The sequence below is a fragment of the Bison bison genome, unplaced genomic scaffold (genome assembly GCF_000754665.1).
Source record: "Bison bison bison isolate TAMUID 2011002044 unplaced genomic scaffold, Bison_UMD1.0 scf7180017864517, whole genome shotgun sequence".
Taxonomy (NCBI): domain Eukaryota; kingdom Metazoa; phylum Chordata; class Mammalia; order Artiodactyla; family Bovidae; genus Bison; species Bison bison.
In genome coordinates, this window is record NW_011495070.1 from 7077409 (window position 1) to 7089426 (window position 12018).

The following is a 12018-nucleotide window of genomic DNA, read 5'->3' on the forward strand; positions in this document are numbered from 1 at the left end:
GAGGAGGATGAAATCACGGAGTAACAAATAATACTTTGAAATCTAACTGGCAGGTCAGGAGGAAGCATCAGTAACATTAAAAAAACAAAACAAAACTGAATGAATTCACTTATCTCTATTTCATAATCAGGCTAAAAACCACATGATGCCCTAATATCACACAGCCCAAAGCCACTCTACATTGAAATATCTTTTTCTTGTTACCGTTCTAAGATTTCGAGAAGTCCTGCTAAATTGTCTTTACATCCACAAATCTTGGCAGAGATGAGAACAATTGGGACAATTAACATGTCCCAGAATCTGGGATTATTACTGTATAAAAATCAGAGATGTGTATATTGAAGCATTTTGCATACTAAACATTTTTTAATCCCCTACAGTACTCCAGCGAATTACTGGTGCCAGAGAGACTCCAGAACCACACCAACAAAGCCTCAAGATTCCTCTCTCATCACACAAATACCATTATATCAGGACCAGAGCAGATGTTAGGGAGTCCCAATTACCTAATCTTAGGACAATCCTCTTCTTTGCATTAGAAAGGGGGAAAAATGGGGAACTGCTTGGTAGCCCAGTGGTTAGGACTTGGCGCTTTCACGGCAGGGCTTAAGTTTAATCCCTGGTCAGGGAAGTACATCCCTGCAAGTAGCATGATGTGGCCAAAAAAAAAAAAAAGGCTGGGGCGGGGGTGGGTGCGGGAGGGGCAGACTGGAAAACAACAGCTGCTTGAAAAGACAATTTAAAAAATGAGGTCAATTTTCCCATTCATTCCTCATTTGTGGGATAAACTATCTGGTTGGTCAGACTTTACGTTTCTGACATAATAAGCCAGATTTAACTTAAGAAAAGACAGGTCAACTGTTAAGATCTCAAAACTGGCGACAATTCTGAAGCCTCTGAAGCTAAGACAGCAGTAAAAATGTACATGTTGGCTATTTATACTGATTTAGAAACAGATAACTAGTTCCTAATGGCTCAGACGGTAAAGAATCTGCCTGCAATGTGGTAGACCTGGGTTCGATCCCTGAGGTGGGAAGATTCCCTGGAGAAGGGAATGGCAACCCACTCCAGTATTCCTGCCTGGGAATTCCCATGGGCAGAGGAGCCTGGCAGGCTACAGTCCATAGAGTCAGCATGACTGAAGCACTGAGCATATTCACTTTTTACATTTCTATATTTCTTGAAATTCTTTTTTCTATCAAGTATTTGCTACCTATGTAATTTAAAATCAAAATAAAATATTCTGCTTCTATTTTTCCAGGCCATCTTCCCTGGCGATCTGCATATTTAAAATTCTTATTCAGATTTATCATATTCTGCGCACAGAGTCGGACACGACTGAAGCGACTTAGCAGCAGCAGCAGCAGCAGCAGTGTAAGGGAAAAACTGATTCCGGACCTTTCTTGATATAAGTTTTTATTTGTTTGAAACCTTCTCATAAATCACACACCCAGTCTATGGCACAGATTGTGGTGATGGTTTCATGGATGCAGACTACGCCAAATTCAAGTTGTGTACGTTAAACATGTACAGATTTTTGTATATGAATCATGCCTCAAGTTAAAAAAAAATCATACACTCAGGTTCAGGTTTTATATAAGATTAAAAATGCATCAAGCCAAGTCTTCTGTCACTACCCTGGAATTTTCCAAACACAGGCTCCTGTAACTGCAAACAAAGCCTTTGATGGCAACATAAGCTAGTGCTACAGGTTTGCACAACTTTAAAAAACTTTATCAGAAACCTTTTGTTTCCTCAACGGTTATTTCAAAACCTTAATTTCACCCTTTTTGGAGGAATTTTTCCAGACTAAAGCCTCCTGACTGCTAATAAAAAACCATGAATGCCCACTTTATTTTACTCAATACATTAGACCCCCCCAAAATTGGAAGCAGTAATAGGGAGAAAAATTAATAAAGCAATGTAAACTAAGGTGCTGCTTCATGTAGAAACTGACTTCTCTATGACCACTTCCTGCACCTCCCGGTTAGATCTAACAGATTACACAGCATTTTATTTCAGTCATAAGAGTCACTAATTTTTCCACAAATTCTTTTTTTTAAATTTTACTTTTAACTCTATTAGTACAATTTTGGGATGGTATCTGCCACCTCCCCGTTAGATCTAACAGATTACATAGCATTTTATTTCAGTCATAAGAGTCACTAATTTTTCCACAAATTCTTTTTTTTAAATTTTACTTTTTACTCTATTAGTACAATATTGGGATGGTATCCACCATACATTAACATGAATCAGTCATAGGATACATACGCCCCTCCAGCCCGTCTCCTAAAGCACCCTCCCACCTCTCTCCCCATCGCCCGCTCCAAGTCACCAGCTTTCAGTTTCCTGGATCATACAGCAAATTCCCACTGACTGTCCACTTCACATATGGTAATGTATGTTGCAGGACTACTCTCTCAAGTCATCCCACCCTTTCCCTCCCCGACCATGACCATAAATCTACTCTTTCACAAATCCTTCTAATAGATGTCTCACAACATGATCGTTATTGGGCTTAAGAGAGAAGGTGATTGCGACCTTTTGAGAACCTGTCACCACACGACTTCATCCCATGTCACAAAAGCAGTGAGACTGATCTTTTCCCCTCAAGGGATTACCTGCCATGCGCACAAGGCTAACAAGGGTGAGCTTTTCAGGTCCCTGCTAATTCCATCATTCCTTGAGGCTCCCATTGGACCTAAGTCTCTTCAGGTGTCTGAGTGGTAGGTATAAAAACCAGTGAATTTGTGCCCCCGAAAGAAAAAAAGTGAATTTCTTTCTATTCCTGAGATAGTTACTGACCTAATGCTTCAGCCTTACCTGGTGCTCCAGTCTGCGCTGGTCTTGACCCGTAGGCAGATCGCTGCATTAGTAAGGCACACTGGAGGAACTGGATGAAGCTGGTCAGAGCTGGACGTGACTAGCTTGGCAGAAGGAGGGATGCATTTGGAAGTCTCAAGGTCCCACTCAGCACCCCAGGCCTCATTCCTGGCACACTGGTTGGGAAGCTTAGCCCAACTCTTGAGTACAGAGCAAGCCCATATGCTCAGTCACTCTGTCATGTCAGACTCTTTGTGACCCCATGGACTGTAGCACATCAAGCTCTTCTGTCTGTGGAATTCTCCAGGCAAAAATACTGAAGCAGGGTGCCATTGTCAAGAAGATCCCCTGGATCCCCAGGGATCAAAGCCAAGTCTCCTGTGTTGGCAGGTGGATTCTTTACCACTGAGCCACCTGGGAAGCCCAAAGCAAGCCCACAACCAACACTAAATTCAATCAAACCTGCTGGACTGCTTTCCCAGAGTCAATCAATTAATTAGGTATGACCTTCAAAGTAAGAGATGTAAGGTGCTCTTTAAATACTTGTGTGTGTGTGTCTATGTGTGTGAGAATTCTACCCTCTTTTTCATCTCCTATCCTCATTCAGCAAGAACATTTTTTTTAGTACCAAATTAAGAGAAAGTGCTATTAAGCATAGAAGATGAAACAGACACAGATTTTGCCCTCAAGGAAAGCTCACTTCTGTAGGGGAAATAAGACTCATTTTTGGCTGCACTTGTTGCTCATGGGATCTCAGTCCCCAACCAGGGACTGAATCTGCACGCCGTGCACTGGAAGTGAGGAGTCTCAACCCCTGGACTGCCAGGGAAGTCCTTGGAAATAAGACATTCCTATAAATATATATTTGTTGAATGAGTAAAAGAATAACTGCATGAGGTAAATAGTGACACTTTCCAAAAAAGAGTTATAAACTCTTTTAATTATATTTATTTTATTTTTAAATAAACGAGGCAGGAAAAATCTCCCTCTGGATGGCTTAAAGGGGTTGTGAGAGAGAAAAGCGCTGATATCAAATCCAGTAAGAGGCCACTACAGGCCTTGGGTATCCACCGGGGCAGAAAAAAGGAAGTAGAATACTGATGAACATGAATAGTTTGGAAGCCAGTTTCTGCTAAAACGAGGTTGAGTGTGGGCTTGGGGACAATGGGAAAGAGAAGGTTGGAGTTAAAAGTTTACAAAAGTTCTCTGAGGCTTTTATTGCTTTCCTCACCCCTCCTTATTTCAGATAATTGAGAGCCTGAAGACGTATTAATATATTTTTTTAAAAGCAACTCACCCCACCTACAGAGAAGGGACGGGATGCTGGGTCACAAGCCAGTGTCTGTGATCACCCTTCAGCTATTAGCTTAGACAATCTCTCTCCTGAAGAAATTTCAAGGTTTGTGGAAGCTTCAGTTTATTACCAGTGTCAAGAATTTAGCAAGTGGTGCTATGCCTGATACTGAGCAGGACCCTGTGGAGCTCCTGGGCAGAAGGCCTTTCTGTGCTCCCATTTCTTTGATTATAGGCGACAAAACTTCATTCAGTCTCCATGACCTCTCCTGAGTTTCAAGGGGCAGATTCAAGCAGTTGTTAATTAGGGAAGGGAGGGGATGCAAGACCAGGGAGAAACAGTCCAGAGCAGCCTTGGGGCAAATTCCTATTTTCCCATCAACAGATACAGGTGACAGACAATATCTTTGAGCCATTCTGCAGAGACTGAAACCCCCTCCAGGTGGGAGAAGTTAGTGATTAATGACGGTGTGCTACCCACAAGCAATGTAGACCCCAGACCAGTTGGACCTGAAGGTTGACCATATGGACTCCTACTTATCTCACTGCCAAGCCATGAATATTCATGAGTTGGTCACGCCCTATGTGAACAATTACTATAAAACTTGTCACTGTCTTTCCCAAGATGGGACACTTGGTTTTGAGGGCATTAGCCTGCTGTGTTCCCCTCTGCCTGGCAAAGCAATAAAGCTACTCTTTTCTAGTTCACCCAAAACTATGTCTCCAAGATTTGATTCAGCACTGGTGTACAGAAAAGCTGAGCTTTCAGCATCTTGTCCCACAGAATTCTATAATCTGCTTTTAGCTAAATCCATTTCTGGGGTCTTCCCTGGAAGTCCAGTGGTTAGGACTCTGTGCTTCCACTCAGGGGGACGTGGGTTGGATCCCTGTTCAGGGAACTAAGGTCGTACATACAGCCCCAAAAAATCCATTTCTGTATTACTCAGTCAAGTGGTATGAAAAGAACCGGTTCTTCTGTGCCTCTGAATTCCTCTAATTGCTGGAGAAATTCACCCAGCCACTCCTCATTTCTGAAGACGACATGGCTTAAAAGTCACTACTGGCAAGCTAGGCCTGTGTAACCCATCTCTTTTGAAAGAGACTAGTCCTAGCTATCGGAGAAGGCAATGGCACCCCACTCCAGTACTCTTGCCTGGAAAATCCCATGGATGGAGGGGGTGGGCTGCAGTCCATGGGGTCGCTAGGAGTCGGACACGACTGAACGACTTCATTTTCACTTTTCATTTTCATGCATTGGAGAAGGAAATGCAACCTACTCCAGTGTTCTTGCCTGGAGAATCCCAGGGACAGGGTGCCTGGTGGGCTTCCGTCTATGGGGTCGCACAGAGTTGGACACGACTGAAGTGACTTAGCAGCAGCAGCAGCAGACCTAGCTATTCCCACCTATCTCAAGAGGGTGAAGAACTTCTGCCTTATGGTGTTCTCATAAAGGAGGTGAAAGCAAAGTAAAAGAATCCTGCTGTGAAAAATATTTTAACTAGAGGGAGAACATAGGAAACACTATTACAGCATCAGCACTGAGGTATCACATGCAGTGTCTGGTCACCCCAAAGACAAGCGTTTACAACACTGGGCCTGGAGCTGGCCCCGCCTTGTTCACCCGTCTTACTGCATGAACCGTGATGACGGGCTTGGAGGACCTCTGCTAAATATTCTCTTGGCTAATCTCAGGAGGAGAGAGAATACGCTGAGAAAATGATGAAGCTGCAGGAACAATGGGGTGGCTGAAGCTTCTTTCAGGAAATCAAGAAACTGGACCATGATGTCTGAGAATGGGCTGAATGCAATGGAGTAAGTGCGCATTACACTCAAAAAAGAGCGTGGATCAGTCACTACTGGGATTGCACACACTGGTTCCTGACGAAGAATGATCCCCACTTGTGTAACTTTATGGAGACGCGTTACCTGAACAAGCAGGTGAAATCCATCAAAGACCCACCAACTTGTGCTAGATGAGGGCCCCTGAATCTGGCACGGCAGAGGGTGTCTTTGACACCCTCAGAGGTGATGATGGCAGAGCTGAGTCTCAGGCCATAGCCATGGTGGTGGTGGGTAACCGAGCAGGACCCTATGGGATCTTCCCAGGACAGACCCCTCCCCCATATCTTCTTCGGTAGCTCCCCTCTGAAGTACCTAGATAACAGTACTGACGCACATTTCCCAAGTTGACTTACAGATGCTAAATCCCTCAGCAAATGGAAGAAATTGACCCCTTGACGACCATGAGCGAGTAGCCCCCAGACTTACTGGCGCCTCTGGGTTGGTAAAGCTAACCCCCATGACACCGCCCTGTTACCTCACTGTCAATCAGAGAATTGTACACAAGCTCATTACATATCCTGGGATGCCTCGCCCTTACGTTGTCTTTAAAAATGCTTTCCTGAAACCCGTGCAGGAGTGTAACAGGCAGCACTGGGTGCCCTGGACTCCTTGCTTGGGGCTCTGCACTGAACACTTTCCCTCCCCACCACCTGGTGTCAGCAGACTGGCTTCCCTGTGTGCGGGCCACTTGAGTTCTGTAACAGGGGCCGAATTCCCTGGGTCCCAAAGCAGTACATGCATGTTGGGCTTACCCTGACCTTTTCTATACATTGTATTAAAATACTGAAATTCTCTCATTCATATCATTCTTCCAAATAGTTTGGTACCTACCTCCTACCCCCAGAACGAAACAAAACCAAACCGTGAGTGCTACCTGCCATCAAAGAAGAAGAACTTGCCCCGTCCGTTCTTTTCTCCGTGAATGAAGTTGCCCTCGAATCTGTCCGTGGAGGAGTAGGTGACTGTGCAGAAGCCGTGCGGCAATCCGTCATCATCCAGGTGCCCTGGGGAAAGGGAAACACAAGGCAAACCTTAACATCTTCCATGCTCCCCCACCCTCAGATCTGTGCTTAGATGCTGCCAGCAAGTGCCCTGAGCAGCCTGGGGGTCCCTTCCTTGCTCAGGGAAGGGCGAATGCCAAGCTTTTTCTGCCTGCATCAGCACCATCAGTTCCACTCAGATACGCTTTCAAAAGGACGGGTCCACGATAGAGCACCTTAGACACATGTAAGAACAGGAACCCAAGCCACAATCATATTTTGCTAGGGACTGAAAGTTATTCTCAATAATAACATCTGCAGTGTGAGTTTCAATTGACTTAGTACCAAACCACATGGTAGTCCTCAGGTTTGGAATTAATGCTCCTGAAAGGTCACGCTTAACTGAAATGTGGTTGAGATGGCACACTGTCTTGGCAATATGTGATGTGGTTGTAGAACCAAGCACAATACAATTTTATACATCATTATATGGCTATGGTTTTTCCAATGGTCATGTATGGATGTGACAGTTGGACCATAAAGAAAGCTGAGTGCTGAAGAATTGATGCTTTTGAACTGTGGTGTTGGAGAAGACTCTTGAGAGTCCCTTGGACTGCAAGGAGATCAAACCAGTCCATCCTAAAGGAGATCTGTCCTGGGTGTTCATTGGAAGGACTGATGTTGAAGCTGAAACTCTAATGCTTTGGCCACCTGATGCGAAGAGTTGACTCACTGGAAAAGACTCTGATGCTGGGAGGGATTAGGGGCAGGAGGAGAAGGGGACGACAGAGGATGAGATGGTTGGATGGCATCACCGACTCAGTGGACGTGGGTTTGGGTGGACTCCGGGAGTTGGTGATGGACAGGGAGGCCTGGCGTGCTGCAGTTCATGGGGTTGCAAAGAGTCAGACACGACTGAGCGACTGAACTGAACTGATATGGTCTGATGTGGAGCTCTGCTGGCCAGGCACCCTCTGAAAACCCCCCTGCTCTTTGTTACCTTCTGACAACAAGAGCTCGACCCACCTCTCTACAACTGCCCTAACGTCTGCACCTCATTGTACAAACACACAAACTCAGAGTCCTTCTAAGCTTGAACTTAAGCTTGAACTTACTGCTTTACTTTACAAAAACCTTTCAGCTTTCAATGTTCAGTAATAACCTTGTCATATACCTTCTGCCCATTGGGTTCAGAGGGTTTGTGCTTTAAATGTAGCCAGAAGTATCCATATGACCATTTAAGCAGTGATTTTGAACATCAGTAGCCATGATTACACTGTGATCTTTAAATTGCTGGTTCTTCTCGCATCACCAACTGGTATATTTTAATATTTATGTTTCCAGTCAACATTTAGGTTTCTTATTATTATCCACATATTTCACAAAACCCAGGAGTCACCTCCTTGGTGTCTCCCCAGTCATTTTGCTGAGCTAATTTTGCAGAGGTGGGTTGAAAATAAAGGCAGCAGTTAATCTGCTGACTTTTTCCTGGGTTAATGACCTGAGTCATGGATGAAAAGGTATAAAATAATTAAATACTGTGCAATGCAGGGACATTAAACACTTAAATATGGCTTCCAGATGGCTCACAGACATAAAAAAAAAAGGAACACAGACCATAACACCACAATGAATGCTTTACTCTCCTAAAATAATTTCTTCTAAAGTGGTAAAACAGTATCATCCCTTAGAAGGGATAGTAAGCAAGCACTCTTATCAAGAGCAAAAAACCTGTTTATTTGTATTATTGATTACATAAACATAAAATACAAACGAACAAAGACTGTTTTATTGCTATATCTCATTCTGTATAGAATGAATTACCTAGAATATATCACAAGAAAACATGGCTACTTAAATAAATCACAGTCAATAAGGATCTTTTTCTCTTAACACAATTTTTTTTCACCAAGGGCCAGGAAGTTAATGGTTAGGAGGGAACTAGACCACATTTGCTTCCTTGCTCTAAAACCAAAAACTGTATGTGACATGATTCAATGACACTTGAATCATATGAAATAATTTGGACAATTATTTTCTAAATATCTACTGATGACATTTTTCTCATTGAAATAAATTAAGTCTTTTTCTTTTTTCATAAAAAACCCACTCAGTGTATAGTTAAAAGCTTTTTCTAATGAAATGTTGCTCAGATCAAATTAAATTTAGCTGTTAGCATTCCTATGAATGTAGCATCCCACTTTTGATTCAGGTATAACTATCAGAATAACCATTTTAGCCTTATATTGAAGTACCTACTAATCTGTTGAAAATGCTTTCTCCATAGAAAACAGTTCACATATTTCAGACTTTATAAAACTAATGTTTGATGAAATTAGTGATTTTGCCTCATTTTTTTTTTTAATATATTTAAAAATTTTATTTGGCCATGCGGGGTCTTAGCTGTAGCATGTGGGATCTAGTAATAGTTCCCTGACCAAGGATCAAACCTGGGCCCCCTGTATTGGGAGCATAGAGTCACCGGACCACTGGGGAAGTCCCTATTCTACTTTGGATCAAGAGAAGTATTATGATAAATATGAACCCTAAGGGGAAAAAAAACCCAATGTAAATTCATTTCCACCTTTCCTCAGTTGCAATGGTCCTGTCCTATTTCTGAGCAAAACAGGTGCACCCTCAGCAGCGGCATTTAGATATTGCAGAAAATTGGAAGCATCACAGAACACAATAAAAACACTTGAGGGACAGTCCTGAATCCTACCGAGATGAGAGCGGTAATACCAACCCTGCTCCATGAAGGATGCTGCCTCTGTACCGGCCAGTGGGGAGAAGTTCCAGCACCGTCTTAGTCTCCAGGGAGAAAGGAACAGAGGGGCTGCTGAATGTTGGCCGTTTTTCTGGTGACACCACCTGTCTAGGAAGAAGGCTGGGACGGGTGACCCTTTACTGCCTTTCCACAGGTGTTCAGGTTGTATGCTGTGAGAAATCTCTGAAATCGCCTTCTATCAGATCACAGCAGGGTCCTCTGGTTGGCTTGTCTGTTCTCTTCTCATCCTTCCAAAAGCAGGATGATGTGATCAATGACCAGGATGTGATCAATGACCAGGATCAATGAAAAGGAGCTAAAAGTTAATACGGCTTATGATCATTCAAGACTTCCATCCTGAATATTTAATAGCCTGGGGTGGTGTTTCTGGCAGCAGAACTTTATATTTAAAACAACACCCACAACCAAAACAATAACAGCTAAGAGACTTTCCAAGAAAAGAAATGTCAGGAAGAGAAGAGACTGGGTTGCTATGACCTCACATCTCCTACCAACTAGTGCTATAGGAGCTTCTGGTACAACTCTTGTTCCAAAGCCATTTGGACAATAAGATCATGTAATATTTATTTTGCCAGTAAGTCAATTTAATGGAGAGGGAGACTGAACCACAGAGAAGAAAAAAACATCTGTCTACCTACTATGCATCAGGCACTGAGTTATGTAATTTCCTATTATCTAAATTAAACCTCACAACCATCCCTCAAATTCCAGTCTTACAGCTGAGAAAGTCATCCCTATTGCCCAAGAAACACATTAACAGCTACCCTGAATGAGCTAATGGATGTTAAGAACACCTTCCCCCACTCTTTCAATCCTGGGATAAGAGCGAACTGGCAGGGTATCCTTTCCTGCCGATGGCAGGAGAAGTGACCTCTAAAGAGAGGTGATCTCAGGTCCCAGACAGAGAAATGGAAGAGGCCTTCAGAGTTAAGAGAGTTCTCACAGCACCAGCATATCCTGACGGCAAATGCCTGCCTCTTCCACGTGTTACCAACGCAAAGAGCAACACTAGTCCTGCCTGCTCGGATTGAGGTCAGCCTGTGCAATGTGCCAAGTCAGCCAACAGCCTTCCAGGCCAGTTCCCACTCCACAGAGGTTGAGGGCCAGACCCAAACAAGGAAAACCCACTAGAATGACGGTCGTGTGTTGGGAGAGCTGCCCCGGCTCTTGTGTCGTACATCTGTCTGTAGCACGGCATTCAAATATTGACAGAAGTTAGAGAAAGGGGAAAAAAAAGAACCGTCTCACAAATCTACTTTTTCACTTTGCTCTCAAGATCATTATCTACTGAACAGACAGAAGTTCAATTTTTTTTCCCCTTGGGTTCCCTCAGAGTTTTTTTCATGAACCTGATGAGAGCGAGGGCTGTATTTTGTGCAGTGATGGTTCCTCTCAGCACAGGAAATTCCCTCTGGATCAGACACTCTGCTGCGTACAGCCTCAGGCTTACTCACAGGAGATCTGAGTGTGTGCGTGTGTGTGTGTGTGTGTCTGAGAGAGTGTGTGTGTGTTCCTCTCAGAACCAGAGACCCTTACATGCATTGTTGGTTTTGTTGAACAGAATTATTTTTAAAAAGGTAATAATCATAAAAAAGGCAAACTTATTCTGTTTAGTGCAAGAATGTGCCTTCATGATGAAGCACTTATGCTTGCGGTTAAAAACACAATTAGATTTTTGAAAGTCATCCTTTGCAAGAGCTCAGTTATTAGTTGTGAGGGTCATAGTTTTAACGTGAGGCCCACATACAAAGCGTGTTACCAGACACCTCGCCTGTATTCTTCCTAAGTTCAGAGCATCAGCAGTCTTATTAGAGACAGGTAGGATAAGTGATTAGGAGGACAGTTAAAAATACTCTTAGTATTTGAGAGAGAGCAGCATGGAAGCATGGGGCTTCCCATGGTGGCTCAGACGGTAAAGAATCCACCAGTAATGTGGAAGACCTGGGTTCAATCCCTGGATCGGGAAGATCCCCTGAAAGAGGGCATGGCAACCCACTGCAATATTCTTGCCTGGAGAATTCCATGGACAGAGGAGCCTGGCGGGCTACAAGTCCATGACACGACCGAGTGACTAAGCACACACACAGCATGGAAGCATATACATTAACATATGTAAGATAGACAGCAAATAGAAATTCGCTGTATGACTCAGGGAATTCAAACCTGGGCTCTGTCAGGACCTAGATGGGTGCGAAAGGGTGGGAGGTGGGAGGGAGGTTTAAGATGGAAGGGATATGTGTACACCTATGGCTAATTCATTTTGATGTATGGCATAAATCAAACCAATAT

At 43.6% G+C, this 12018-nt stretch overlaps 1 protein-coding gene across 1 annotated transcript in view; it reads right to left on the bottom strand.

The window, feature by feature from the left end:
• The window catches only part of SETD7 (SET domain containing (lysine methyltransferase) 7), a 46528-nt gene extending 36816 nt beyond the window's left edge, over positions 1-9712 (bottom strand). Inside the window, exons 1-2 of the mRNA XM_010830290.1 lie at positions 9688-9712; positions 6836-6965 (exon numbers count right to left, since the gene is read on the bottom strand). Coding sequence (XP_010828592.1) covers positions 6836-6965; positions 9688-9697 — 140 coding nt within the window. The 5' untranslated portion in view covers positions 9698-9712. The remainder of the gene's footprint in view (positions 1-6835; positions 6966-9687) is intronic.
• Between the last annotated feature and the right edge of the window lie 2306 nt (positions 9713-12018).